Here is a 26,450-nt window from a genome sequence, read left to right on the forward strand (position 1 = left end):
TATTTTTTTTTCAGATTATTTTCTCTTATAGGTTATGACAAAGTATTGAGTATTGTTCCCCCTATGAGTTTTAATAGCTCTTATTTATTGTGCTCTGAGTGCCAGGCAATGCTAAACCTTTTTCATTCATTATCTTACTTAATTTTGTCAACTGATGAAATAGGTTTTCTTATCCCCATTATGCATGAGAAACTCAGGTTCAGGTTAAGAAATACACACATTTGTCATGTGTCCAAAATCACAGAGGAAATGGTGCAGGTTTTCAAAGCTAGGCAAGATTTCAACCCATTTTAAAAAACGATTTTATAATGCACTGGCTCCCAATTCTTTGCCTCACTTGTTCTTCACAGAAAGTTTAGCAATATTGTCACACATCATTCAACGAACCACTTTCCCTCAACCGCTTGAATTAGTACATGTCCAAATTCTTCAAGACTAAGAGCCCCTGTATTTTCTAACAGAGGTCTACGTGGTTTGGGGATCCTTTCTACAGGTCCCAAGGCCGGCTTAGGTGCCTCTCCGTGCCTTCAAAACAAATGACACTCATCAGTCTCCCACAAGCCCATAAAGCTTATTGAAGACAGGCTTCTGTGCTGAATCCTAACCTTGTTTCTCACACCTGACACGGTGAATGCTCAGGAGATGTGTGTTGAGTGCACGCATAAACGAATGACCAGACCCGCCCGACCTCTAGTTCTTATCCAGGTTTGTGAGCCTGGGTGTCTCCTTTCAAGTGTCGACGTCTCCACAAGATGATCAAGAATACGTATCTAGCGAGTCTGCGCGTGAAAGGACCTTACAAAAGAGAGCAATCTAATATAAAGCACTGAAGGGGCTCTATTCAAAAGCAACTACAAAGCTTCATTTATCAGGCCGGGGCTAGCGAGAATCTGGGCAGGGTGTGAACGAGAATAAAGCCAGCCTCTAGGTTTCCTACCCTTCTGTAGGTGCCTTGTAGTCCAGGCGCCTTACTCGGCTAATTCAGTGAGTCCAGCCACCTAGAGTGGCAGCTGCTCTGGAACTACCACGTGCGCCCCAGCCTCTCGGCACTTTCCGCTTCCGCAGGATACACTTTGCTACCGGAAGTGACGAAAAGCTGGGTGGGCTAAAGAGGAAGCTGGGCATTTTCTTCCTTTCCACGAGGTAGACGAAAGCGGTCGGCCTGTTCTGTTTGTCCTGAGTGATGCCGGGGAAACTTCTTAGTGAAGCGGATTTGGAGTCGGACACGGCCATGGCGAAAGTGGAGATGCCGCGAAAGCGAAATGAGAAGGTATCGCCGGGGGCCGAGAGACTTGGGGCAAGACAGGACGCGGAGGGGGTGGGGGGCGGCCGCTAAGAGGAGGGGCCCGGGCTGGGGGCGCGTGGCGCGCCGCGCGAACCCGGCTCGTCCCGAGACCCGCGTGAGTTTCGGCCAAGGGGCGTCCGGGGGTGGTCGATGCTCTCCGCGGGCGGTGGGCGCGCTGCCCAGAGGTCCGGGCGGATCGGACCTGGAGAGCGGGCCGGGTGTCCCACGTGGTCCCTGAGTCTGGGCGTCCCGCACCCGGTGCACAGAGTAGGACGGTCATGGTTAGGCCCCACGTTTTGGCCCAGACTCAGACCTACCGGCTTTCGACTAAACTGGCGAGACCGTAAAGCCATCCGCACACGTGGGCGGCGTCCGCGGTGACATTTTTTTTACCCTAGTAGTGGGAGTACAGTTTTCTGGGAAGCGACCCTTAGACGATAAAGTAGTTCAATTGTTCTTAAGGTTTATTGGCCATATTTCCCGTGGAAATGTAGACATGTTGTGGTGATAACTGCGCACCATATTTTTTATATAGGCCGCCAGTGTGCGGAAGTCTTAAGTTACCTCGATAGCTGTCTGCCTCCTTGCTGTTACTTCCTTAGATAGCGATTTAACTTGTGACTGAGTCTGTTCTGAGATAAGGTCAGTGAGAACAAAGATTGTCCCAGAACTTGTGTTGTACGTGACTTAGAATTTTCTTTCCTTGCTGTTTCTGGCAAGGAATAGTTTGCTGTTGTAGGAAGCCGAGGTAGCTCAGACTTGTCCCCACAGGTGGGGAGGAAGTGGTCTTGGTTTTACCTGCCTTGCATTAGTCAGCGTGTCCTGTTGTGAGATGCTGAAATTAGAAGGGACATGACCAACAAACTCCATTGTATTCCAAAGAAGACCACCGGGATTGGAAATCCACTGATTGGTGGAACCAAGTGATGAAAGAATTGAAGTCTTGGGATGGGGTGGACCAGATTGGTTTTCAGATGTCTGAAGGATGGGTCATATGGGAGAGATTATCGTTCATCCATGATTTAAGAGCAGAGGCCAGGCCTGAAGTTTCATGGAGGCAGACAGTAATAGTAGCTCAATGTAACAGTCTCCATACTTCAGGAATTGGCCTGAGGCTCTGCCACAGAGGTCTTAACAGAGGGTAAAACACGTTTTCAGTAATATTAAGTTTTCAGAAATATGAAAAATTGGAGAGGGTCAGACATTTCAAGTAGGAGCTGTAATCTGGTTTGGTTTTGAGGTTTCACCCATTCCGTTTTCTTGTAACTTGTGCTCTTTGTTTTTCCCTGTAAATTAGGTACACCTTTTTTACACATGGGGTGATAGACTGTGGGTTTTTATAACTTTTTGGTTCATAACATGTCTTTATGTAAATTTATGTGCGTTTGTGAGATTAGCAAGGCAGATATGAATTCCTGTCTTACTTGTAGAGGAATTCTAGCAGAGAAAGAAATCTGCTTAACACCATCCGTCTGTGGGTATACACGGTCTTATTACTCTACCAGAATTAAGTTAAATTGTTCTTGATCACTTCCTATAGTGTGTGTAGTTTACAATATGTTGGAGCATCCCATGAGCCACTCCAAGTCCCATATGAAAAATTGACTTTACAACTTGTTCGACCACCATGAATTGAATAGTTACCAAGAAGCGTGTTTTTTTCCAAGCTAATGAAGTTATTGATATATTTTTCTTTCCATATAGCCAAGAAATGGTATTAAAAAAACATACCGTTTGATTTTTGCCTTATTTCAAGATGAAAGTACACATGTTGAAAAATGCCCTCAAATTGTATTCTTCATAATTATGTGATCTTGAATTAATGCAGAATCGATATATTATACAAATGTATCAATGTTTTGTTCATTGTTTGTATTGTCTTTATTAATTTTTTAGAAAGGTAAAAAAGAGAAGCCAAAATCTAATAAGACTGAAGAGGCAGCAGAAGAAAAGGACGAAACGATTTCTCCCAAAGCTAAAAAGGTTAAAAAGAAAGCAGGGCCTTTTGAGGCTGACATGAGTTCTCCTAAATCCAAAAAGGCAAAAAAGAAAGAGGAGCCATCTCAAGATGACATTATTTCTCCTAAGACGAAAAGTGCGAAAAAATCAAAGGAGCCCCGTGAAAAGACAGTTGTTTCTCCTAAAACCAAAAAGCTAATAAAAAATGAGGAGCCTTCTGAGAATGACTTGGGTGCGCCTAAGTCCAAGAAGATGAAGAAAGAAAAAGAAGTGAATGGAGAAATTGGAGAGAAAAGCCCCAACCTGAAGAATGGATTCCCTCATTCTGGACCTGACTCCGACTCCAAGGAAGCTGCCAGTGAAGAAAGTAACAGTGAGTTAGAGCAGGTAAAGTGGCATTTTAATATGTAGAATGTATCTTTCGATGTTGTTTCAGGTAAATAAGTACGTAATTATTAAACGAATTATTTAATAATGGGAGGAAATTTGATGTGTCAGCACTTCATTGATGAGGGAGGTCCCTTGAGCTGCAGGGTGAGACTTCATCTTAAAAACTGCAGTGTTAGAATGCCTCCTTTGCAACTGAGCAGATCTGTTTAAGTTTTGAGAAAGTCTTCTCTCCACACGTGGTCTGCTTATTTGCAAGTCAGAAATCAACAGGAGGGATCTGGTTATGCAAATATGCTCCAGTTTCCTTCTGAGGGGTTTCACCTAATAAATCATGATTAAGTGGAACCACTGAAAAGGTGTTTGCTTGATTGCATAAGTCTATTTGTATAGGCCATAAACTAACTTGAGTTGAATAAGATACTTAAATGTCCCTTTGGAAGCTAATACTGCTATCTTTCAGAAACTCAGTTATCAAAGAAAAATCCTAAATCTAATAATTTTCTCTTTGCTGTAGGTCATGATCAGCATTTAAAAATTTTTCCTGATTATAAAAAATATATACAGCTTTTTAAAAATCTGATTATGATTGTACTATATGCAATATTGTAGTTTGCCTTTTCCTATCTTGCCTATATTTTTATATAGGCATTTTTCCCACTTTTAAATATTAAATATTTTAAATGGTTACATAATACATCATATAAATGTTTAGAAATTCACTTAATTATTCTTTTGTTGGGCATTCAGATTGTTTATAATCAAATAGTGCCAATGTGATCATTTTGTCATAAATGTTTGTTCCTTATTTTCTATGGATGTATATATGAAAGATGTTGCTATGGGAAGGGGTTAATAACCTGTTCAACAGTGTATTGTTCATTTGGAATGATTGTGGAAAAGTTCTTAGTCGAGACTGAATCTGCTTTCACTAGCTACACATGGTATATATGTGCTGTATATATTTGCTACAAACTTTTCTTTTGTTAGGGTTTTACCTATTACTATGATCTATTTCCATTTCAGATCTTGATTTACCTACCAAAGTTTTTGTGTCTTTTTGGTTGATTTAGAAGAGATGTTTTAGAATAGTTTTTCTCAGAAGGCTTTCTGTATTTAGCTTGTAGGGGTAAAGTTATTGATTTCTTTCTGTGGTCCTTTACTTGACAGGAAATAACTGTGGAGCAAAAAGAAGGCGCTTTCTCTAATTTTCCCATATCTGAAGAAACTATTAAACTTCTCAAAGGTAATGTTCTTGGAAATACTGAATAATGTTAGAACATATTATTTGGAAGCACTCCACTGTTTTTGTTGAGATGAACCGGCACATGTTCTTATTGGAGGATGATATAGGCGACCATATAATGAAGTAGATCTGTATATTTGGTATAGGACTAAACTAGTGATGGCCTTTGCTACCTCTTAAACGAGTGATTAAAATTTATTCAATACAATATGTATATTCAGAAGTGTAATGACTGATCGTGCTGGTGAAAGTAAACAATGGATACCATGTTGGTATTTTCTTTTTTACCTTCTTCCACTTCTTGAGGCATCTCTAGGTTAATGATACCAGCCTGACTCAGAACTCATCTTAGCATAGTGCCTGTGAACCAGGTAGGAAGTCACAGATGCCCAACTTAGGTGTTTTCTGAATCAGGTGTGGCAGTCAGACAGCAAAACACCTGATTTTCAGGCTTATACTGGCCTTTGGATGAGATTTTGTGACAAGGGGCTTAATCTCTTAAGATAAGTATTTACTATAATTTGGTGCTTTAAAGTTTATTGATATCTTTTATTCAAGCAGATTCTTGCCAGAATATATTTGAACTTGACTTTGTAGACGTGACCAGAATGTAGAATTCCATAATTCTGCAGGACCAGAAGCGTGGCTATGCTTTCATTCTCCAGTATGGCTGGGACTTTTAAAAATTGCAGTGTCAGATAACATGGTTCATTTGTTCACAGCCCGTGGGGTGACCTTCCTGTTTCCTATACAAGCAAAGACGTTTCACCACGTCTATAGTGGGAAGGACTTGATTGCACAGGCACGGACAGGAACTGGGAAGACATTCTCCTTTGCTATACCTTTGGTTGAGAAACTTCAGGGAGAACTGCAAGACCGGAAGAGAGGCCGTGCCCCTCAGGTGAGTATCTTTAATGCAGTCCTTAGGGGTTCCAAGTCTGCACAGGAAGAGACATTGCTTGAGCATCATTTACATACCCTATTGTTTTTTATTGGGTTCTCCTTAAGGCCTTTTTCTGGTATTTATTGGAGATCTTTATCTGAAGGTAAACCAGGGTAATTCTTTTAAGACTGTTGACTACAAACCTTGTATATTTAAATATTGTAATCTGCCCCCGTGGTTGTGATCGCCTGTATTATTAAAGCTCGCATATTTCTTTCAGACTTTTAGATGTCCCTGGGGCTCACAGGTTTGGTCAGGTTTTGCCTAAAATGGAAAAAACATTTTTAATAGAGATGCCTGAATAGGAGGGGTATCAGAGGTGAAGAGGCCAGGCCCTGTGATCAGGATGGTGCTTATTGAGCTCATTTCTGGAGAAGCTGGCATTTGACAAACCTTAACCTCACTGAAATGCCTGTGTTGTCACCTTGGCTTTGGGTTCTTTCACCTAACTTTCTGGTCTCATCTCATTTATTGGCTTTCCAGTGTCCATGCTCCCTCCTAATTAATTGATTTGTTTACTGTTGTATTTATCTACAGTTACAACAGCAGTAAACAAACGAATTATTCTAGCACCTGGAATAGTGCCTGGCACATAGTGGATGTTCAGTAAATATCTGTTGGATGGATATACTAAGTTCTTTTTTTTATTATTTATTTTTATTTATTTTTTATTTTTTGGCTGCATTGGGTCTTCGTTGAGGTGCGCGGGCTTCTCATTGCGGTGGCTTCTCTTGTTGCGGAGCACGGGCTCTAGACACGCAGGCTTCGGTAGTTGTGGCTCACGGGCTCTAGAACGCAGGCTTGGTTGTTGTGGCGCACGGGCTTAGTTCCTCCGCGGCATGTGGGATCTTCCCGGACCAGGATTCGAGCCCGTGTCCCCTGCATTGGCAGGCGGATTCTTAACCTCTGTGCCACCAGGGAAGCCCCTACAAAGTTGTTCTTAAATCATATTTGTTTCATGCTGTTAGCCTATTTGAGGACCTGTAGTGGTTGTGTCGTGTGTCCTGTTAACTGCTGTAGGATTCAGAGCCCCTCACCACGTTGGCCCTGCCTTACTCTTCTGACTTCCATTCTACTTCAGATTCAGTGCAGTGCAGAGGTTCAGACTCTAGGTTTTGTAGCCTGGCTACCTGAATTTAAATCCAGGCTTGCCTTTTGGTTTTAGAGATCTGTTGTATGTTATTGTAGATACTATAATACAATTGTACAGTGCAGTTGTAGGTAACTTCATTGTGAGAAATAAAGATAATGCATATTAAGCATTTAGTAGCTCCTGACACATAATAAAAGCTCAAATATTAGCTGATATTATCATCAGCAGTATTACTCCTTGCTCAAGTTGTTCTTTTCCTGGAATGCTGTTCCTTAAGTACTAGTAGCTCCATGAAACTTATCCCAATTCCTCCAGCTTGCTGTGTGCAACCATCCTAGAGCACCATAAATTTGAGTACCTGTTTCTCTTTTGATTGGTAAGATCACAAGCTTTTCTAGTGGGTAGATTTGTCAGAAACCATATTATATTTACTATTCTCCCACACCACAGTGTATTGCAACGCACATAATAGATGTTTTGAAAATAATTATTAGGATAAGTTGAACCTCCTGGTGCATTCCAGATTTGTTAAACAAATACTGCATAATACTTTGGATTCCATTATTAGTTTTTCCTTTTCAGGTACTGGTTCTTACACCCACAAGGGAGTTGGCAGGTCAAGTAAGCAGAGATTTCAGTGACATCACAAAAAAACTGGCAGTGGCTTGTTTTTATGGTGGAACTCCCTACGGAGGACAAAGTAAGTAAATCCAATGTGAGGGAAGGAAAATGCCATCTCCTGTTGGGTGCCCTGATTGGATTTCTTCTGACCTTGACGTCTGGCTTTACCTACCTGATCTAGTCATTTATGGTGGTTTTCTTTTGTCATTATTGTGTAAAGATGGTCAAGCACATGGTCCTGCATGATGATGTATCAAATCCTGTATGTTGTTCTTAGGACTTTTGTATTATTTATCTGTGTTTATCTAAAGGCTGCAGTGGTACTTTACTGAGCCCAAGAGGACAGAGTCTAGGAACTAGAAAGTCAGAATTCAAGGTTATTTTTACCTGTCAGGGACCTTGGGTCTCTGCTTCTTTTTACTGTAGACAGGCTTTCTTTTTTCTGGTTCTGAGGGCCAAATCTTGTAGCCCCTGCTGTAGTATTCCATTACTTCCCAGTTCAAGACCTTGAAGCTTTATTTTGCAGATTAGATATGTAGTTTGGGAAGGGATTTAAGCATTTTAGAAGTCTTAGCATTGGACTGATAAATGGGTAAAGAAGATGTGGATGTATACAGTGGAATATTACTCAGCCATAAAAAAGAAAGAATGCCGTTTGCAGCAACATGGATGCAACTAGAGATTATCATACTAAGTGAAGTAAGACAGACAAAGACAAATATCACATGATATCACTTATATATGGAATCTTAAAAAATGATACAAATGAACTTATTTACAAAACAGAAACATACTCCCAGACATAGAAAACAAACTTATGGTTTCCAAAGGGGAAAGGTAGGGGGGTGAATAAATCAGGAGATTGGGATTAACATGTCCACACTACTATATATAAAATAGATAATCAACAAGGACCTACTGTATAGCACAGGGAACTCTACTCAATACTCTATAATAACCTACATGGGAAAAGAATCTGAAAAAGAATAGATATATGTATATGTGTAACTGAATCACTTTGCTGTATACCTGATACTAAAACAACATTGTAAATCAACTATACTCCAATATAAAATAAAAATTTAAAAATATATGAAAAGATAAAAATAGAAGTCTTAATATTGTCACAGAAGGCTTGTGATTGTCTCTTTTCAGCTTTGGTGGAACTAACATAGGCTTTGGCATCAGGACGGCCTGGGTGTGAATCTAAACTCTGCTCACAGAGTAACTGATTTTTCAGTTCAAGTTGCTTGATTTTTTTGCACTTTAGTTTGTTTATGTATAAAGTAGGGTTGCTAAACTCACCCTGCAGTGGTGTTGTGAGGATGAAACTGGGTAAGTAGAGTGCCTAGCAGTAGATCTCTTTTTTTTTTTTATAAAAAACTTTTATTATAAAAATGTGTATATTATTTAAAAATGTAGCTCATGGTGCGTCAAAGTATTACTTGCTTTATTCTTGCCTTTTCTTGTTAAATCCAGTATGTGGTGAACAGGCTATTTCCTTTTTATTCTTAGGTTTTATGATAGTATGTAAAGTTACTATTCCATTTGTTCTTTCTGCTCCATATACTACATAGGTCTGGAAACAATAATTTCTTTTTAACTTTTAACCGATTTCATTTCTTTTTATGGTAAGGAGCAGTAATTAGGTCCCCTGATTTAAATTGTTCTAATTTATACTTAAATTGTAATCCTTATACAAACAAACTTTTTTTTTTGCTCACAACTCTCTCTCTCTCACACAGACACACACACACACACACACACACACACTGTATTTTATTTTTACAAGAGATAAATAAACTGATACCAAGCATTGTAAATGTGACCACAACAAAAGCAACAGTGATTGCAATTACCAAACACGAAACACACTCACACTATGTCATAATATTGACATTCAGTTCAGGAATCCTCCCTAGCAGTAGGCGTCTTTACTGCAGTAGCAACCCAATAGAAAGTTGCATCATTACCATCTCATCCTAGTTATATTGAACTCCATTTTTCTGAACATCTCTGTACCTGCTTGGAATATTTGCCCTTCTATCTTGTCATTCTCCCTATACCTGCTTACCTTATAGAAAGCTCTCATTTCTTTTAAGATTCTTATTTTCACTTTGTGAAATCTTGATACCTTCCTCCAGCAAAGGAAATCATTTCTTTCCTGGTGCTACCATCCCCCATTGGTGCATTTTTCTGTTTTGTCATGTAATACACTGGACTGTCACTTCTTACATGTTTCCCCAGTAGGTCAAGGAGTGCCTCGAGCGTCTTTATCTTCAGTAGTTAACATATTACCTTGTATGTAGTTAATAAATATTTTAGAATAAAAATATATCTAATTTGGTATCCCAGATTAATAAAAGGAATTAAAAATCCATAATATTTTATCATTGGTGTTCTTATAGTTGAACGCATGCGGAATGGGATTGATATCCTGGTTGGGACACCAGGTCGTATCAAAGACCACCTGCAGAATGGCAAGCTAGAGCTCACCAAACTTAAGCATGTTGTCCTGGATGAAGTTGACCAGATGTTGGACATGGGCTTTGCTGATCAAGTGGAAGAGATTTTATGTGTGGCATACAAGAAAGGTAAACTCCACATTCAAGAACTGGTATAAGGGATTGGAGGAAGGGTGGTGATTAACTATCTCCTGAAGGTTAAATGAAGCCTTAGGAAAGTTGGCAGGTGGCTTATTTTATTCAGGAAAACTTAAATTAAAAAAAAATTTCCGGGACTCCCCTGCTGGTCCAGTGGTTAAGACTGTGCTTCCAATGCAGGGGACATGGGTTCGATCCCTGGTCGGGGAACTAAGATCCCATATGCTGCTCAGCACAGCCAAAAAAAATTTTTTTTCCCCATCAATTGCACATAATTACAATAGGGAAAAGAAAAGAAACCAGCTTGGTATACTTTGCTTTTGGTTTATTTCTTCCCGATTTGCGGTATTATGTGTATGTGTGTGTTAACTGTAATCTTACTGTACATAAAAAACTCTGAACTGTTTGTGCCATGATTTAATCCATCTATATATTTTAAGTTTTACATAATATAAATCTGCTTGCAGACATTTTTATGTAGACAGGTTTCTTCAAACATCAGTATTTGGGGGCTTCCCTGGTGGTGCAGTGGTTAAGAATCCACCTGCCACTGCAGGGGACACGGGTTCGAGCCCTGGCTCAGGAAGAGCCCATATGCTGTGGAGCAGCTAAACCCGTGTGTCACAACTACTGATCCTGCGCTCTAGAGCTCACGTGCCACAACTACTGTGCCCATGTGCCACAACTACTGAAGCCTGCGCACCTAGAGCCCGTGCTCCACAAGAGAAGCCACTGCAATGAGAAGCCCGCACACCACAACGAAGAGTAGCCCCTGCTCGCTGCAACCAGAGGAAGCCCGCACACAGCAACGAAGACCCAACGCAGCCAAAAATAGAAATAAAAAATAAATTTATAAAAAAACAAAAAAAAATAGTATTTGACATCAGTTCTTAAAGATAGATTTCCAGAATTGAAATTACTGAATTGAAAGGTATAAATAGTTCATGTTCTTCAATATACTTTGTCAGCTTACTCTCCAGAAGGGTTCTGTCAGTTACGCTGCCATTTGAAATATATGAAAATGCAATGGTATTCTAAGAACAAACTAAAAAAAAATTGGGGTTGGGGAGCTATTTTTAGTACCTGACCTCAAAGGATGAATAGACTAGAATTCTAACGTTAAAGTGTTGAGGAAATGCTAGGGAGTATAGATGAGTATAAAATCTGTTCTGGAAATGCTAGGGAGTATAGATGAATAGAAAATCTGTTCCGGTGTTTATTATAGATTATTTATTTAGTGATTTAAGTTGGTTGGTTACTGGGCTTGATTAATTGTTTTTCACTTAGTAGGTCTCATTATAATGGACAGATTTCCCTCGTGGTTCATATAGGCCAATGGTTAGAAAGCAGAACAACTTGAAAGTACTCTGAGTATTTCAAGGATCCTTTACATAAATTATTTAGGCAGCATTTCTTTGTCCATTGGGTACTTCCCTGTTTTGCTTTTTTTTTTTTTAATTAATTATTTTTGGCTGTGTTTGGTCTTCGTTGCTGTGTGTGGGCTTTCTCAAGTTATGGCGAGCGGAGCCTACTCTTCATTGTGGTTTGCGGCTTCTCGTTGCAGTGGCTTCTCTTGTAGAGCACGGGCTCTAGGCACACGGGCTTCAGTAGCTGTGACATGTGGGCTCAGTAGTTGTGGCTCGTGGGCTCTAGAGCACAGGCTCAGTAGTTGTGGTGCATGGGCTTGGTTGCTCCGCGGCATGTGGGATCTTCCCGGACCAGGGATCTGACCCATGTCCCCTACATTGGCAGGCGGATTCTTAACCACTGTGCCACCAGGGAAGCCCGTGTCTTCCATTTTTGTGTCCTCGATGCCTCGCTTGGCCTCCGGTGTTTTCTGTAGAATGCTGATGGACCCTGGAAGAATTGGGTGAGGTGAAATACTGTGTAGGCTTGTTTGACTTATTCATACTGACTTTTTTTTTCCCCGCAAAGATTCAGAAGACAATCCCCAAACATTGCTTTTTTCTGCAACTTGCCCTCATTGGGTTTACAATGTTGCTAAGAAATACATGAAATCTACATATGAACAAGTGGACCTGATTGGTAAAAAGACCCAGAAAACGGCAATAACTGTAGAGGTAAATGATTCATTCAGTTGCTGGCATTAGTAATAAATTGTATATAATTTTTTTTACCTGTTGGATAGTATTAAGACTGGCAAAAGCAAACTTCTTTTCCAAATAAATACTAAATCCATGTCAAAAGCCATGTGAAGTTATATTTCTATTTGAATTGTATATGGTATCTGTGTTTTCTAAGTTTCATCATCTGGTGGCCTGATTGCAGAATCTTTTGGAACCTAAATCTGTCTGAATTAGTAAGCAGAGTGACATTACACCTAGAGTTTATACACTAGAGGGCAGTAGAGAATCCTAGTGTTTATGTTGAAGCTGTTTTTATCTTAGGGTCTGGTACCTAGATGAATTCGTTGCATCCAAGGAATAGACCTGTACGGAAACTGACTACTGACTGCATTTTTAAGTGGATGAAAGGACAAAACACAGAGGCTTTTCTCCTGTCAGTTATTTGGTTTCCTGTAGCAATCTAGGGAATGGTATTTCTTTTCCTACATTACCTGTATTAGGTCAGAAAATGGATAAAGAAGCCAGATGCTCTTTGGAGAAAGGGGAAGGGCTCTCTTCTTTAGTGGTTTAGTTTTTTCCTCTAAACAGTGGTGGCAGAAGTTTGCTCTAGTCAGGCTTAAACAATTGTCTCTAGTATCATTAGGGTTGAGCAGGTGATTTTAGATTCCAGCTGGGCTTTACTAAATAATCTTTTTTTCCTTCTTTCCTAAGCATCTGGCTATCAAGTGCCACTGGACTCAAAGGGCAGCAGTTATTGGGGACGTGATCCGAGTGTACAGTGGTTATCAAGGGCGCACTATCATCTTCTGTGAAACCAAGAAAGAAGCCCAGGAGTTGTCACAGAATGTGTCCATAAGGCAGGTTGGTCCATCCCCTCTCTTCCCTTTTAGGGAGAAAGCATCTTTCAATTAATAGAGTATACATCTTAGCGCTCATCTGATCTGCCCATCTCATCTCACAGATGAAGAAAGGTTAGCTCAAACCCAACGTTACCCTGACAAAGTAGGTTTGATCACTCATGTTTGGTGTTCTTTATCTTGTAAGTATAGTTGGATACAGTTGATTTCATGACCAAGGGTCGGAAATTTGAGGCTTGTCCATGTAAGGCACGTTTTTCCCTTTGTATTATTTTCAGCAGAAGTGTCACCAAAATATGAATGTCTTTATAGGCCTAATTGGTGATTTTAAAAGTACCTGTATTGTAGGATCTGGTATTCTTAAATGAGCTTATTTCTTTGGCAGGATGCCCAGTCATTACACGGAGACATTCCACAGAAGCAAAGGGAAATCACCCTGAAGGGTTTTAGAAATGGTGATTTTGGAGTTTTGGTTGCAACCAATGTCGCTGCACGTGGGTTAGACATCCCCGAGGTTGATCTGGTTGTACAGAGTTCTCCACCAAAGGTAAGTGTTTTACACTTAGATTTTACTTTGTTGTTTCTTTTGGGTGCTAAAACAAATTGGAAGTTGTATCTCTTCCTTTCTCATGATTAGTAATAGCTTTCTCTTGGGGGCTTCCCTGGTGGCGCAGTGGTTGAGAGTCCGCCTGCCGATGCAGGGGACACGGGTTCGTGCCCCGGTCCGGGAAGATCCCACATGCCGCGGAGCGGCTGGGCCTGTGAGCCATGGCCGCTGAGCCTGCGCGTCCGGAGCCTGTGCTCCGCAACGGGAGAGGCCACAACAGTGAGAGGCCCGCGTACTGAAAAAAAAAAAAAAAAAAAAAAATAAGCCTGCACACCACAGTGAAGAGTAGCCCCCGCTCGCCACAACTAGAGAAAAGCCTGTGCAGCAACAGAGACCCAACGCAGCCAAAAATAAAATAAATGAATGAATAAATAAATAAATAAAATAAAATAAATAAATAGAATGAACCTCCTCAGAACTGACAGTTGAGGGGAAGTGCGGTGAGTGGCCAGAGGTTGGCAAGATAGTTTCTGGTCAGAGGGAGTCCTGAAAGGCTGCATGGGTGGGGGTAGTACAATTTTGAACTGGACTTTGAAGATAGATAAGACTTAGATGGGGTGGTGGTAGGGTAGATAAACTTGTGAGCTAGAGGACAGAAGGGAGAAAAGGCCTGTAGTTAACAGCCTCTGTAGTTAAAACTGCTGGGGTTTGTATATGATACGAACTGCCTAAAGAGAGCCCTGAAGCATAGTTTATATGGTGTGGACAATGCTTCACTTACATATAAGTTAGTCTGAAGGAACTTGTTCCCATCACTTCAAGCATGAAGATCCTGTTACCCCCAAATTTGGCAAATCCCTCAGGATTAATGTTCACAGTGATGGAAAAACATTACTGCAAAGCCACTGTTTCTTGTAAAGAAAGTCCCGTACGTGTGTGCCATCGACTTGTTTAAATAGCCTGTGTACCTGTGCTGTCCAGTATGGTGGCCACAGCCACATGGGGCTCTTCAGCGCTTGAAAGCCTGCTCGTCTGAATTGACGTGTGTGCTGTAAGTATAAAATATACAGTGGAGTTTTAAAAATTTCAAACTTTCTATTATGCACAGTGGATTTTGAAGACTTGTGGAAAAAGAACGTGTAATATTTCATTGATAACTTGTTTTGTAGAGATAGCATACTGAAACGATAAACTTTTGGATATATTGGATTAAATAATAATAAAGTTAACTTTTTTTAACTTTTTAGTGTGATTACTAGAAAGTTGCCTATTAAAATTACATGTATGGTTCTGTTGGACAGTACTATTTAGATAATGCTTTTTGCAGATTTACCCACAGGATAGGGACCATTCTTCTAGAGGTTTTTAAAATGTTTTTATAGTTCTTTAATAAATTAATTAATTAATTTTATTTTTGGCTGCGTTGGGTCTTCGTTGCTGCGCACAGGCTTTTCTGTAGTTGCGGCGAGCGGGGGCTACTCTTCCTTGTGGTGTGCAGGCTGCTCATTGCGGTGGCTTCTCATGTTGTGGAGCACAGGCTCTAGGTGCATGGGCTTCAGTAGTTGTGGCATGTGGGCTCAGTAGTTGTGGCTCGTGGGCTCTAGAGCGCAGGCTTAGTAGTTGTGGCACACGGGCTTAGTTGCTCCGTGGCATGTGGGATGTTCCCGGACCAGGGCTCGAACCCCTGTCCCCTGCATTGGCAGGCGGATTCTTAAACACTGCACCACCAGGGAAGTCCCTACAGTTCTTTAAATTAAAGTGCTTGGGAGCCTCCCCCAACCCCGGTCTATAACCACCACACTTGCCTCTGCCTAGGCTACTCAGGTCTATGTCTCTCTTTGTTGTTCACTGTCACTGACGTATTTTACTTCAATAGGATGTGGAGTCCTACATTCATCGTTCTGGACGAACAGGTAGAGCTGGAAGGACTGGGATTTGCGTCTGCTTTTATCAGCATAAGGAAGAATATCAGTTAGCCCAAGTGGAGCAAAAAGCGGTAAAACTATTTTCTAAGCCTTCACTCAGCAAACGTTGAGTTTTAAAGTCAGTCTTTGGTCTCTTTATTCAGTTTTTATTAACTTGAAATTTTTATTTCTAGCACATGGCCATGACTGAAAGATTGTTGTTAGATATGTGTTTTATATGTTGTCCTATGATATACAGCCCATTTTAAATACTTTGCATTTGAAAACAGTGGTTTTGTCTTCATATTTATAAAGACAAGAGGTCTTTTTTATGTTTGAGAGGTGGTTTTCAGTTTTCAGATACACTGTGAATGCACCAGAAATACTTAAGTGTAGATTTAGAGGGTTATAGGAATTGCTTGAAAACCAAAAAGATGAGAATATGTTAAAAGGATAAATTTTTAAATGGGAAAGAAGACACTGATTTTTTTTACAGAAGAATTTTGTAAGGAAATTCTTATGCTGGTACTTCCTCCTCTGGGAAGTGGAGTTTAATCTCCCCGCTTCACCGTCAGTAGACGGTACTTAGTGACTTGCTTACAAAGAGCGGAGTAGGGTCGGGGGGGAGGACTTTCCAGGGCAGAAGGCAGGTGAACACTACCTGGCCAGGTGATCATGGTCAACATCAGTGATAAGCAGGTGCCCCTGATATGATGCAACGAAACCAGTCACCTTCCCCCCAAATCCATAACCGCAGTCTAAAGATGTAAAAAACTGATGTTCACAAATTGAGGGACATTCTACAGAATACCTGACGAGCACACCTTAAAACTATCAAGGTCTTGAAAACCAAGGAAAGACAAATTACCACAGATTAGAGAAGACTAAGAAGACATGTTGACTAAATGTAATGTGGTGTCCTGGGTCGAATATCAATAGGAAAAGGATATTAGTAGAAAAACTAGTGAAATTCGAATGAACTCTGGGGTTCAGTTAATAGTAATGTAGCAATGTTGGTTTCTTAGCTGTGACAATTGTACCAAAGTAATAACAAAGTAATAGGTGCAGGTAGACAAGAACTCTATACTATCTTTGCAACTTTTAAGTATGTAACAAATATGTTTGGTAAATAGTAAAAAATTGGGGGAATACTAATCTCAATGGAAACAGTTGATGGCCTCATTGTACATTAAGTTATCGTTCATTTTCTTATAGGGAATTAAATTTAAGAGAATAGGTGTTCCTTCTGCAACAGAGATAATAAAAGCTTCTAGCAAAGATGCCATCAGGTATGTTCCCTACCACTGCTGTGGTCTGTTTTAGTGCTTGCTCTATTTATTACATGTTTTTGTGTAGTAATGAGATTTAGCCTTTTAAAATTTATTTTATTTATTCATTGTTTTAAAAATTGATAACCTGCTTGTTAAAAAAACAGGCTGTGCTTAGAAAACAAAAACTCTTGTTTCTACTCATCCCTACCCAATCCTGTTCACCAGAGGAAGCCACTACTAGTAGTTTGGTTTGTCTTGGGCATTTTAAGTAACTGTACCTTATATATCGTGTAGGAAAAAGTTATGGTAAATGTCTAGATGGTGAGGATTAGATTAAGAGTGTCGTTGGAGGTGCTGCTGGCATGGGGGCAAGAAAATTCTTTATTTTGTGCAATTGTCCTACAAGTTGAAGAATATTTATTTTTTATTGAACTATAATGATTTACAATATTGTATTAGTTTCAGGTATATAGCAAAGTGATTCAGTTTTGTGTGTGTGTTTGTGTGTGTGTATAATTTTGCAGATCTCTTTTCCATTACAGGTTATTACAAGACATTGAACATAGTTCCCCGTGCCATATAGCAAATCTTTGTTGTTTATTTATTTTATATATAGTAGTATGTATCTGTTAATTCCATACTCCTAATTTATTCCTTCTACCCCTCGCTCCCCACCCCCAGCCTTCACCTTTGGTAACCATGTTTGTTTTCTATGTCTGTGCGTCTATTTCTGTTTTGTAAATAGGTTCATTTGCATTACTTTTTAGATTCCACATATAAGTGGTATATGATATTTGTTTTTGTGTTGCTTACTTCATTTGTATGATAATCTCTGGGTCTGTCCATGTTGCTGCAAATGGCAATATTTCATTCTTTCTTATGGCTGAGTAAAATTCCTTTTTATGTATGTACCACATCTTTATCTAGTCATCTGTTGCTGGACACTTAGGTTGCTTCCATTCTTGGCTATTGTCAGTAGTGCTGCTATGAACGTTAGGGTGCGTGTATCTTTTTTTTTTTTTTGCGGTACGCGGGCCTCTCACAGCTGTGGCCTCTCCCGTTGCGGAGCACAGGCTCCGACGCGCAGGCTCAGTGGCCATGGCTCACGGGCCCAGCCACTCCACAGCATGTGGGATCTTCCCGGACCAGGGCACGAACCCGTGTCCCCTGCATCGGCAGGCGGACTCTCAACCACTGCGCCACCAGGGAAGCCCATGTGTATCTTTTTGAATTAGAGTTTTCTCCAGATATATGCCCAGCAGTGGGAACTATCATATGGTACTTCTGTTTTTAGTTTTTTAAGGAACCTTTGTACTGTTTTCCACAGTGGCTGTACCAATTTACATTCCCACGAACAGTGTAGGAGGGTTCCCTTTTCTCCATACCCTCTCCAGCATTTATTGTTTATATAGACTTTTCGATGATGGCCCTTCTGACCACTGTGAGGTGATACCTCATTGTAGTTTTGATTTGCATTTCTCTAGTAATTGGCATTGTTGAGCATTTGTTCATGTGCCTATTGGCCATGCATATGTCTTTGGAGAAGTGTCTGTTTAGGTGTTCTGCCCATTTTTTTGATTTGCAAGGATATTTAGCTGTTTAGCATCCCTGGTTGTGCAGTGTATTCCTGGGAGGTGAGTGACATTGGTATTATGGAGACCAATAAGGTTCCGACTGTTTTCCAAATGTTTCCAGGTGGTGAGCTACATCCTCTGCTTCAGAACCAGAGTCTGAGCAACATTTTTAGAGTGCTTTCCACAATTACTATTATAAATATGTGAGATGCTTATTTAAAAAATAGACAGGGAGGGTTCATGATCAAAAGAAATGCTAATAAGTATTATACACTGCATCAAAATGATGTTAGACATATGCAAGATTTGGTTTCAAAGATATTGATTTATCTTGAGATGATGTTGTCTTGAAAATGAAATCAGTCCACTTTTGTCCTTTCTCCTAACAAATACATTCTCAAACCACAGGCTTTTGGATTCTGTGCCTCCCACTGCGATTGTTCACTTCAAGCAGTCAGCCGAGAGGCTGATCGAGGAGAAGGGAGCTGTGGAAGCCCTGGCAGCAGCCCTGGCCCATATTTCAGGTGCCACGTCAGTCAGCCAGCGCTCCTTGATCAACTCAGATGTGGTAAGGGTCCCTGTCAAATTCCTGACACTTCACAATTTAGAGTTTGAGCAGGATTCAAAAGTGTTCCATTGAAACTTCCAGTTGTTTTAACTTTTTCATGAAGGTTGAGATACATATGTAAAAACACAAATCCGTAGGGACAGAAAGTAGATTAGTGGTTGCAGTGTCTCCGCAGAGGAGGGAATGGCAGTGACTGCTAACGGGAATGTGGGTTTTTGTATTTGTTGCGGGGGGTGGGGGGGATAATGACATGTTCTGGAATTTGAGATAGTGGTGATGATCGCAAATCTTGTGAATATACTAAAAACCCCTGAATTGTATACATTAAAATGGCAAATTTTATGGTATGTGAATTATATGTCAAGTTTTTCATCCTAAAAAACCCAAGCATGTGGACACATAAGTGCATATGATACATTTAGCCAGCATACCTAGAAACTTAAGAAGGTGATGCTTTCCTTTTTTTTTTTTTTTAAGTTGAAATCTTTGAGATAATTGTAGGTTCACATAAAGTTTTAAGAGTTAATACAGAGAGATTCCTTGTACACTTGCCAGTTTCCGCCAGTGGTGACATTTTGCAAAAGTGTACTGTCACAGTCTGGATACCAACACTAGCACAGTCCACCAATCTTATTCAGAGTTCCCCAGTTTTACTTGTACTAAAATGGTGGGGTGGGAGGGGTATGCTTTTAGGAACAGCTTTCCTATAAATATTTCAGAAACATGAGGACAAGTGCTTATCACTTAGGTTTGTTTCTGAGACTTTAATTTTGTTCCCCTTTCTTCCATAGGGTTTTGTGACCATGATCTTGCAGTGCTCAATAGAAATGCCAAATATTAGTTATGCTTGGAAAGAACTTAAAGAGCAACTGGGTGAGGATATTGATTCCAAAGTGAAGGGAATGGTCTTTCTCAAAGGAAAGCAGGTAAGGCTGGGGCTTCTTCTGTGACTTTGCCTTGGTTCGTTAGCTTCATGCTGGCAATAAAACACTGTACAGTAGCTTCTCCCTGTTCTATGGGGACGCTGCGCGCTTTCACTCTGTATATAGTCTTCTCTGGGCATTGTCATCCATGACCCTCAGTTGCCACTTAGTCATTGACACGTACCCTCTGTGTATCTCTAACCTGAACCATCTGCATGAAGTGCCAGACTTGAAGATCCAGCTGCTTCCCTGACAGCTCCACCCAGATTGGGTTTATTAAGCACCTTAATACAAACTTACTCAAAATTGAATTCAAAATTTAAAATCTTGCCTTCCAAGCCTGGTGTTCTTTCTTCTGACTCCTGTTCTCAGTTAATGGCGTAGACTAGCACAGCAATTCTCAAACATTTTGGTCTTATGACCTCTTTACATTCTTAACAAATGTTGGGGATAGCAAAAAGCTTTTGTTTAGGTGGGTTATATCTATTGATATTTAGAGTATTAGAAATGAAGACTGAAATTCTAATAAAGCGTAAGAATATCATTTTCTGTTAGTCATCTGAGCAATATCACGTGTAATGTAGTGTCTGGTAAACTCCTCTCTACCCTTAATGAGAGTGAAAAGGACAGAAGAGGCCCGTGTACCGCAAAAAAAAAAAAAAAAAAAAAAAAATTGACTTTGTGGACCCCCCCCCACAAAAAAAATCTCAGGGTTCCAGGGGTGCATGGACTATACTTGGAGAACTACTGGCTTGTGAACCATATCAGGTTTATCTTCAACTCATTGCTTGTCTGACCATGTTTTTCACCTCCTTAAGCAACTCCACATAATCTATGGGATAAAGTCCCAACTTTCACACGGAGCTTCTTCACGAGCTGGCTTCTGTCCTCCTTACCAACTTCATCTCTGTCTCCTCACCACCAATGCCCTCCACTCCCAACAATGCCAAGTACATCTTGCTTTCTTTCATCCTTATGCTCAATCCACTGTTTATATAGTATTTCTTATCTCCATGGTATCCTTTATAACTTGGTCTTAAGTCTTTCTGGAGCTTCCCCTGGCCGAATGGCAGAGTTGGGGGCACCTGTACATGTGCTTCACAGTTCTTAAGGCATAGCTTTATTCATGTAAATTTTGCTTTGCTGTGCTTGCTTACTGACTGAGAGCCTCAAGAAGACGGTGGCTGAGTCAAGGGCCAAAACTGTTTTCTAGACGTCTCTGTACTGCAATGAGTGCCTGGTATTGAGTACTTAGTAAATATGTGAATGAAGATTCCCACAAATGGCATTAGTACCTGATGCTACCTGTGGTTATAATTGGGTAAATTGTTGGGTGGAAGGGATGTTCCTCAAAGTGTTGTAATTAAAGACAGCCAGGGGAGAGGAGTGCCTGTGTCAGTTGCGGGGGGAGTTTGATTATTTTGTGGACGCCAAGAAACAGGATTTAAAAATTTTTTGTCTGCACCCCGCAACTTGCAGGATCTTAGTTCCCCAACCAGATATTGAGGACTTCATTGGAGATGATGGCACTGCTTGTTATCAAAGCTAGTGTCCTGTAAAGTATTTAATTTTTAAACTCTTTTCATAGGCGGCTGAATTATAAACATAGAAAACAATACAAGATCATTTATTTTTCTGCTTTTAGTTAGGTCATCCTTACTAGTTCAGTCTTTCTGATGGAAGGCAGTGTATTTTAATGTTTTTAGACCATAGGTTTTATTTAAGAGCCATACTGACCAGATTTTTAAAAGCTGCTCTTACCAGCTGCGGGGCCTTCGACAAGTGATTTAGCCTCTCCAAGCCTCTGTTTCCTCAGCTATAAAATGTAGCTAATAGCTCTGTGAGGATTAGCACAGTGTGAAAGCCAAGAATGATCTCTAGTCGGTTCCAAGTAGTTTTGAGTCCTTTTTTTTAATATCCCTGGCTTTTTATTATTGTGCTTTGGGGAGGTATTATGTGTTGGGGCTTGGTCTAAAGTTTATCTAAAATGGATACCTGGTTTGTTTGGGTTGTTTCTTTTACATAATACCTGGTCTTTTGGAGTATCATTTAAGGTGCATTTTATAATTCTTGTCCAAGTGTGGATTAACTGGCATTTGTTTTGATTTCTAGGGTGTTTGCTTTGATATCCCTACTGCATCAGTAACAGAAGTACAGGTATTCTTTTCTCTTAGATTTTGAAGTTAACATATCTAAATGGTAAAATATTTATTATTTAAAATATAGAATAATAGAAAGGGAAACAATAGCTCTAGCCCCTTTACTAAAAATAACTAAGAATTATATTTTAGTATTTTTTTTTCTCCTACCCTCTTTATACTAATATTTTTCTTATTCAGCCTGCCTGTTTTCCTTTTTTCCTTTCTACAGCATTGTGAACAATATCCAGCTTTTTTCACAAACCCCGTGTATGTTACACGGGGTTTATATAGACATTGCTATATCTTTATTCCGTACTGCTGTGAGAAATGTGTTTGCAAGTGGTATATTTATATGTTTACTACCTGACAGCTGTGGATACCCTGTAGTAATTGAATTGAATAAATGATGAGGGTATATCTCATAGTGAAACTTATTTTATTTTTGACCAGTGATCTTTTAAGCACTTAGGTTATCAATCAAGTTTTTCTTTAGAAAAAGGGAAAAAATGTTATCTTTCTCATGCCTTTTTAAACCAAATTCAGTAAAAATCAGAGCAGGTAAAAACGAAACCATCTCTCAACAGGAAAAATGGCATGATTCACGGCGCTGGCAGCTTTCTGTGGCCACAGAGCAACCAGAGCTAGAAGGACCACGGGAAGGATATCGAAGCTTCAGGGGACAGCGGGAAGGAAACAGAAACTACAGGGGACAGCGGGAAGGCAATCGAGGTCTCAGGGGACAGCGGGAAAGAAATAGAAGCTTCAGAGGACAGCGATCAGGAGGTGGCAACAAAAGTAACAGATTCCAAAACAAAGGCCAGAAGCGGAATTTTAGTAAAGCATTCGGACAGTAATTTGAGGTAGAGGATTTATGTGGCAAAAACAGAACTATGTTCGGCAACAGGAAACTGAACATTATTTTTCATACAAAGTTAAAAGCATATTGTATTTCCTTCCTGACCACTTGCCCAGTCCCCATCTCTTCAAGAGAGACAGGCTTCATCTAAATTATTTCATCTGATCATTGTCATTTATAACTTTGTTGCTACTTCTGTATCGGGTATTCCTTTGGAAAAGGTGTGTGAATTCAGTACATATTCTAATGCAGTGTCTATAGATTATAAGATAGAAGCAAGCATGTATCTGCTGATACTTGTGAAGTTGACCTGTCTTTATACTTAGAGGTGTCTCTTAATAGTGTCCTTCCTAAATACCATGGGGAACGCAACAGTTTCTGGAGAGGCACTTTGAGCACTCAAGGCTTTGTTCTGTAATTGGTATTCCTCAGCCACTTGCCTAACATTTACTCCTATGGTCCTATAATGTATCTTCTGAGAATTAACACTGAGCAATGTTTTGAAGCAAGATTCAATCTCAGCTGGGATGTAACACAGTTTATGCCAGCATATGCTCTAGATTTGGAGGTGGTGATACATTTGATAGGCGATAGTATATAGATTAGCCATTGTTATGTGCATTTTGATACATTATTAGCTTCTCAATATAAGGTGATTCATGCTTCAGTGAATTCTTCACAGATTTTTAAAAAATATATATGTACATATAGAAGTATTTTACTAGAAAGCAAGTATCTTTAAGGAATTCCAAGTGTATAGCATGGCCCAGTAACTTTCTTCATAAGTAAGGAGACAGGATAAATGGTGCTTGATGATAACATAGTCCACTTCCTATTGGAAGATTAACATTATTTACTAAGGAGGAACTAAAGGAATAGGGGGCAGAGATTTGCATGGCTGAAGAGTCAAAAAAACCCCACTGAAAATATATTCCACATGCAAGAAGGAAACGTGTATTGAGAGCAAAGAAAAGAACAAGTGAAGGTGTGGGATAAAGCATTCTTTTAATGGTGAAAACTTAATGAGTCATTAATGTTTCTAGAGTTTAACTTCTAACGGGCAAGCTGGGAATTTTAGGTAGAATGATCCAGTTTAGTTTCTCAAGGCCTAGTTCCTATAGCCACGTATAGGATCTCTTTCTTTTTATTAGATGGCTGCTACTCTGTTGATAGGTTGCAGCTACCTAGAGACTTCCTTTTAAGACAAACTCTATATGGTTATTTTTAAGTTGTTACTTTGAGGGAACTGAAGAACTTAATGTAGCCCCTGGCCCGATATTGCTCTGAGGTCTCGAGTATTATTTTTCTGGGAAACCTTGTGCAGGAGCTTACGAGTAACATTGTCCTCTTGCCTTAATTCCTAGAAATTCTGTATTGGGAATCTCAGGAAATAAACTATGACAGGAGGAGTTCAAATACATGGCCTGTCTTGTTTTCATTTAATTATTTTGAACAACTGAAATCTTTCTAGGCACTGGTTTCTCTGGCAGGGTCTTTATATCCAACTGGTTCTTAGTCACCTTTGCAGTAAGGGGCTCAGATAGCCAACTCAACTCCTTGATTCTTGAGGCAGCATCCTTTTTCTATTTGGACTTCATTTCTGTCCTTGCATCCTGACTGGATGTTTCTCTGTTCTCAAATTCACTTGGCTTTTATTCCTTGATCCACTTGACAATTTTATCGCTTGACCTTCTCGTGGTTTCCCATCAAGCCAGAGGGAGTCAAGGGGAGGAAGGTATTTGATGACCAACAACTCGTGCCTTGTGGATCATGTTTTATTAAATTCTGGTTTTGCTGAGATGCTGAGCATACTTAAATAACAACCAAAACATTTAAGTTTGGGTAAGAATGGGTTACTTTATCAAGTAGATTAAAAGAACAGTGTACCTGTCCTTTAGGAAGAAATAATCAGGCATAAATCAAGAGTAAGGGGGAAGATTAATGGGAATTTCACTTTACACAACTTAGGACAACATGGCTGTTTTAGTAAATGAAGCTAAAGTTTCTCCTGGATCCCAGAATTCAAACCATATTTATAAATGTATAATTCAGCTACTGTACGGTTTAAATGGGCTTGTTGTGCTAGCCTGGGAAATGTTAGCATTTTTACTATTTTCTACAGAGAAAATATTTTCCAATTTATGTATCAACTCAATGAACTTTTAAAATACCAATTTTTATGTTGGAACTATCTGTGCAGCAGTTTCTTTACAGTTATACATAAAGTGTTTTTACTGTAAAATTGAGTTAATGTATAAAAATACAGCTTTATGCCACAATAAAGTTAGTATTTACTATTTATGTTTTTGGTGACTTTTTCCCTAAAATTGAAGCTTGAAATTTTTGTTTTAAACATAATAAGTGATGGGTATAAAAATCCAAACATAGAAAAAACAAGCAAGTCACCACATATCCAACATATTTGGAGCATCTCTTCCAGGAATTCGTTTACAAAATTGAAATCATTCCTTCAGTTTTGTGAATTGCTTTTCCCTCCGTATGTGCATCCTTTACTGTAAGTACAGATCTGTGCCTTTTTTTTTTTTTTTAAGTTCCCCGACCAGGCATCAGACCAGGTATCCAACCGGCGCCCCCTGCAGTGGAAATGCAGAGGCTTAACCACTGGACCACCAGGGAAGTCCCTGTGCCACTTTTGATGACTGTGCCATCTCATAGTATCTCACAGTATGAACATGTTATTTTATCTTTCATTATTATAAACAACCCTAAAATGAATGTCTTTGTGTAATCTTTGTGTACTTGTCTGATTGTCACTTGTAGGAGTGCAGGGTCAAAGTGAATGTATTTTAAATTTTGATGCAAGTTGCTCTCCAAAGCAGTTCCAGTTTATGTTCCTACCCTAAAGCCTAGGAGAGAACCTGTTTCCCCACAGCACTAACATTAGGTGTTGGCTTCCTTTTGTCACTTTGCTAGGTGCAAACTAATACATCGTTTTCATTTGTGTCTTTTAATTGAGCGAGGATTAACATCTTACATTTATTGGTCACTTGCATTTCTTGAAAAGATTTTATTTTGAAATAATTTTAGACTTACATAAATGTTGCAAAAATAGAACAGAAAGTTTGTGTATACTCTACACTGTTTCCACCAGTGTTAATGTTTTCCGTAACCATAGTACAATTATCAAAACGATATTAACATGAAGGGTGCCATCCTATAGATGCTTCTTTGAGCTTTTTTTTCTTAACAGTATATGCTGGAAATCACATCAGTTCGTAGCATTCTTTGTTTTACAACTGCATCATACTCCACTGTGTGGGTATACTATAGTTATTCAACCATTTTCTTATTATGTATGGGCACATAGGTTGTTTCCAATATTTTTCAATTACAAACATTGCTGCAGTGAGGAACCTTGTTATATATGTATTTACATACTGTTGGAGGGGTATCTTCAGAGTAGATTCCTAGGAGTGGGACAGCTGAGTCAAAAGATAAGTGAAGGGACTTACCTGGTGGCGCAGTGGTTAAGAATCCGCCTCCCAATGCAGGGGACACGCGTTTGATCCCTGGTCCGGGAAGATCCCACATGTCGCAGAGCAACTAAGCCCATCCGCCACAACT

General features: G+C 39.8%; 1 protein-coding gene across 1 annotated transcript; it reads left to right on the top strand.

Annotated features, from left to right (window-relative positions):
* The first annotated feature begins 1,090 nt into the window (after window positions 1-1,090).
* On the top strand, window positions 1,091-25,166 carry DDX21 (DExD-box helicase 21). The gene is made up of 15 exons (XM_032608379.1): window positions 1,091-1,270; window positions 3,182-3,631; window positions 4,802-4,877; window positions 5,600-5,778; window positions 7,496-7,613; window positions 9,943-10,128; window positions 12,073-12,218; window positions 12,936-13,085; window positions 13,467-13,628; window positions 15,505-15,624; window positions 16,748-16,821; window positions 18,786-18,945; window positions 19,737-19,871; window positions 21,981-22,025; window positions 22,594-25,166. Exons 1-15 carry the CDS (start codon window positions 1,184-1,186, stop codon window positions 22,861-22,863), a joined length of 2,358 nt encoding a protein of 785 aa, XP_032464270.1. The 5' UTR covers window positions 1,091-1,183; the 3' UTR covers window positions 22,864-25,166.
* The last annotated feature ends 1,284 nt before the right edge of the window (window positions 25,167-26,450 follow it).

Source organism: Phocoena sinus, chromosome 16, assembly GCF_008692025.1.
Source record: "Phocoena sinus isolate mPhoSin1 chromosome 16, mPhoSin1.pri, whole genome shotgun sequence".
Taxonomy (NCBI): Eukaryota; Metazoa; Chordata; class Mammalia; order Artiodactyla; family Phocoenidae; genus Phocoena; species Phocoena sinus.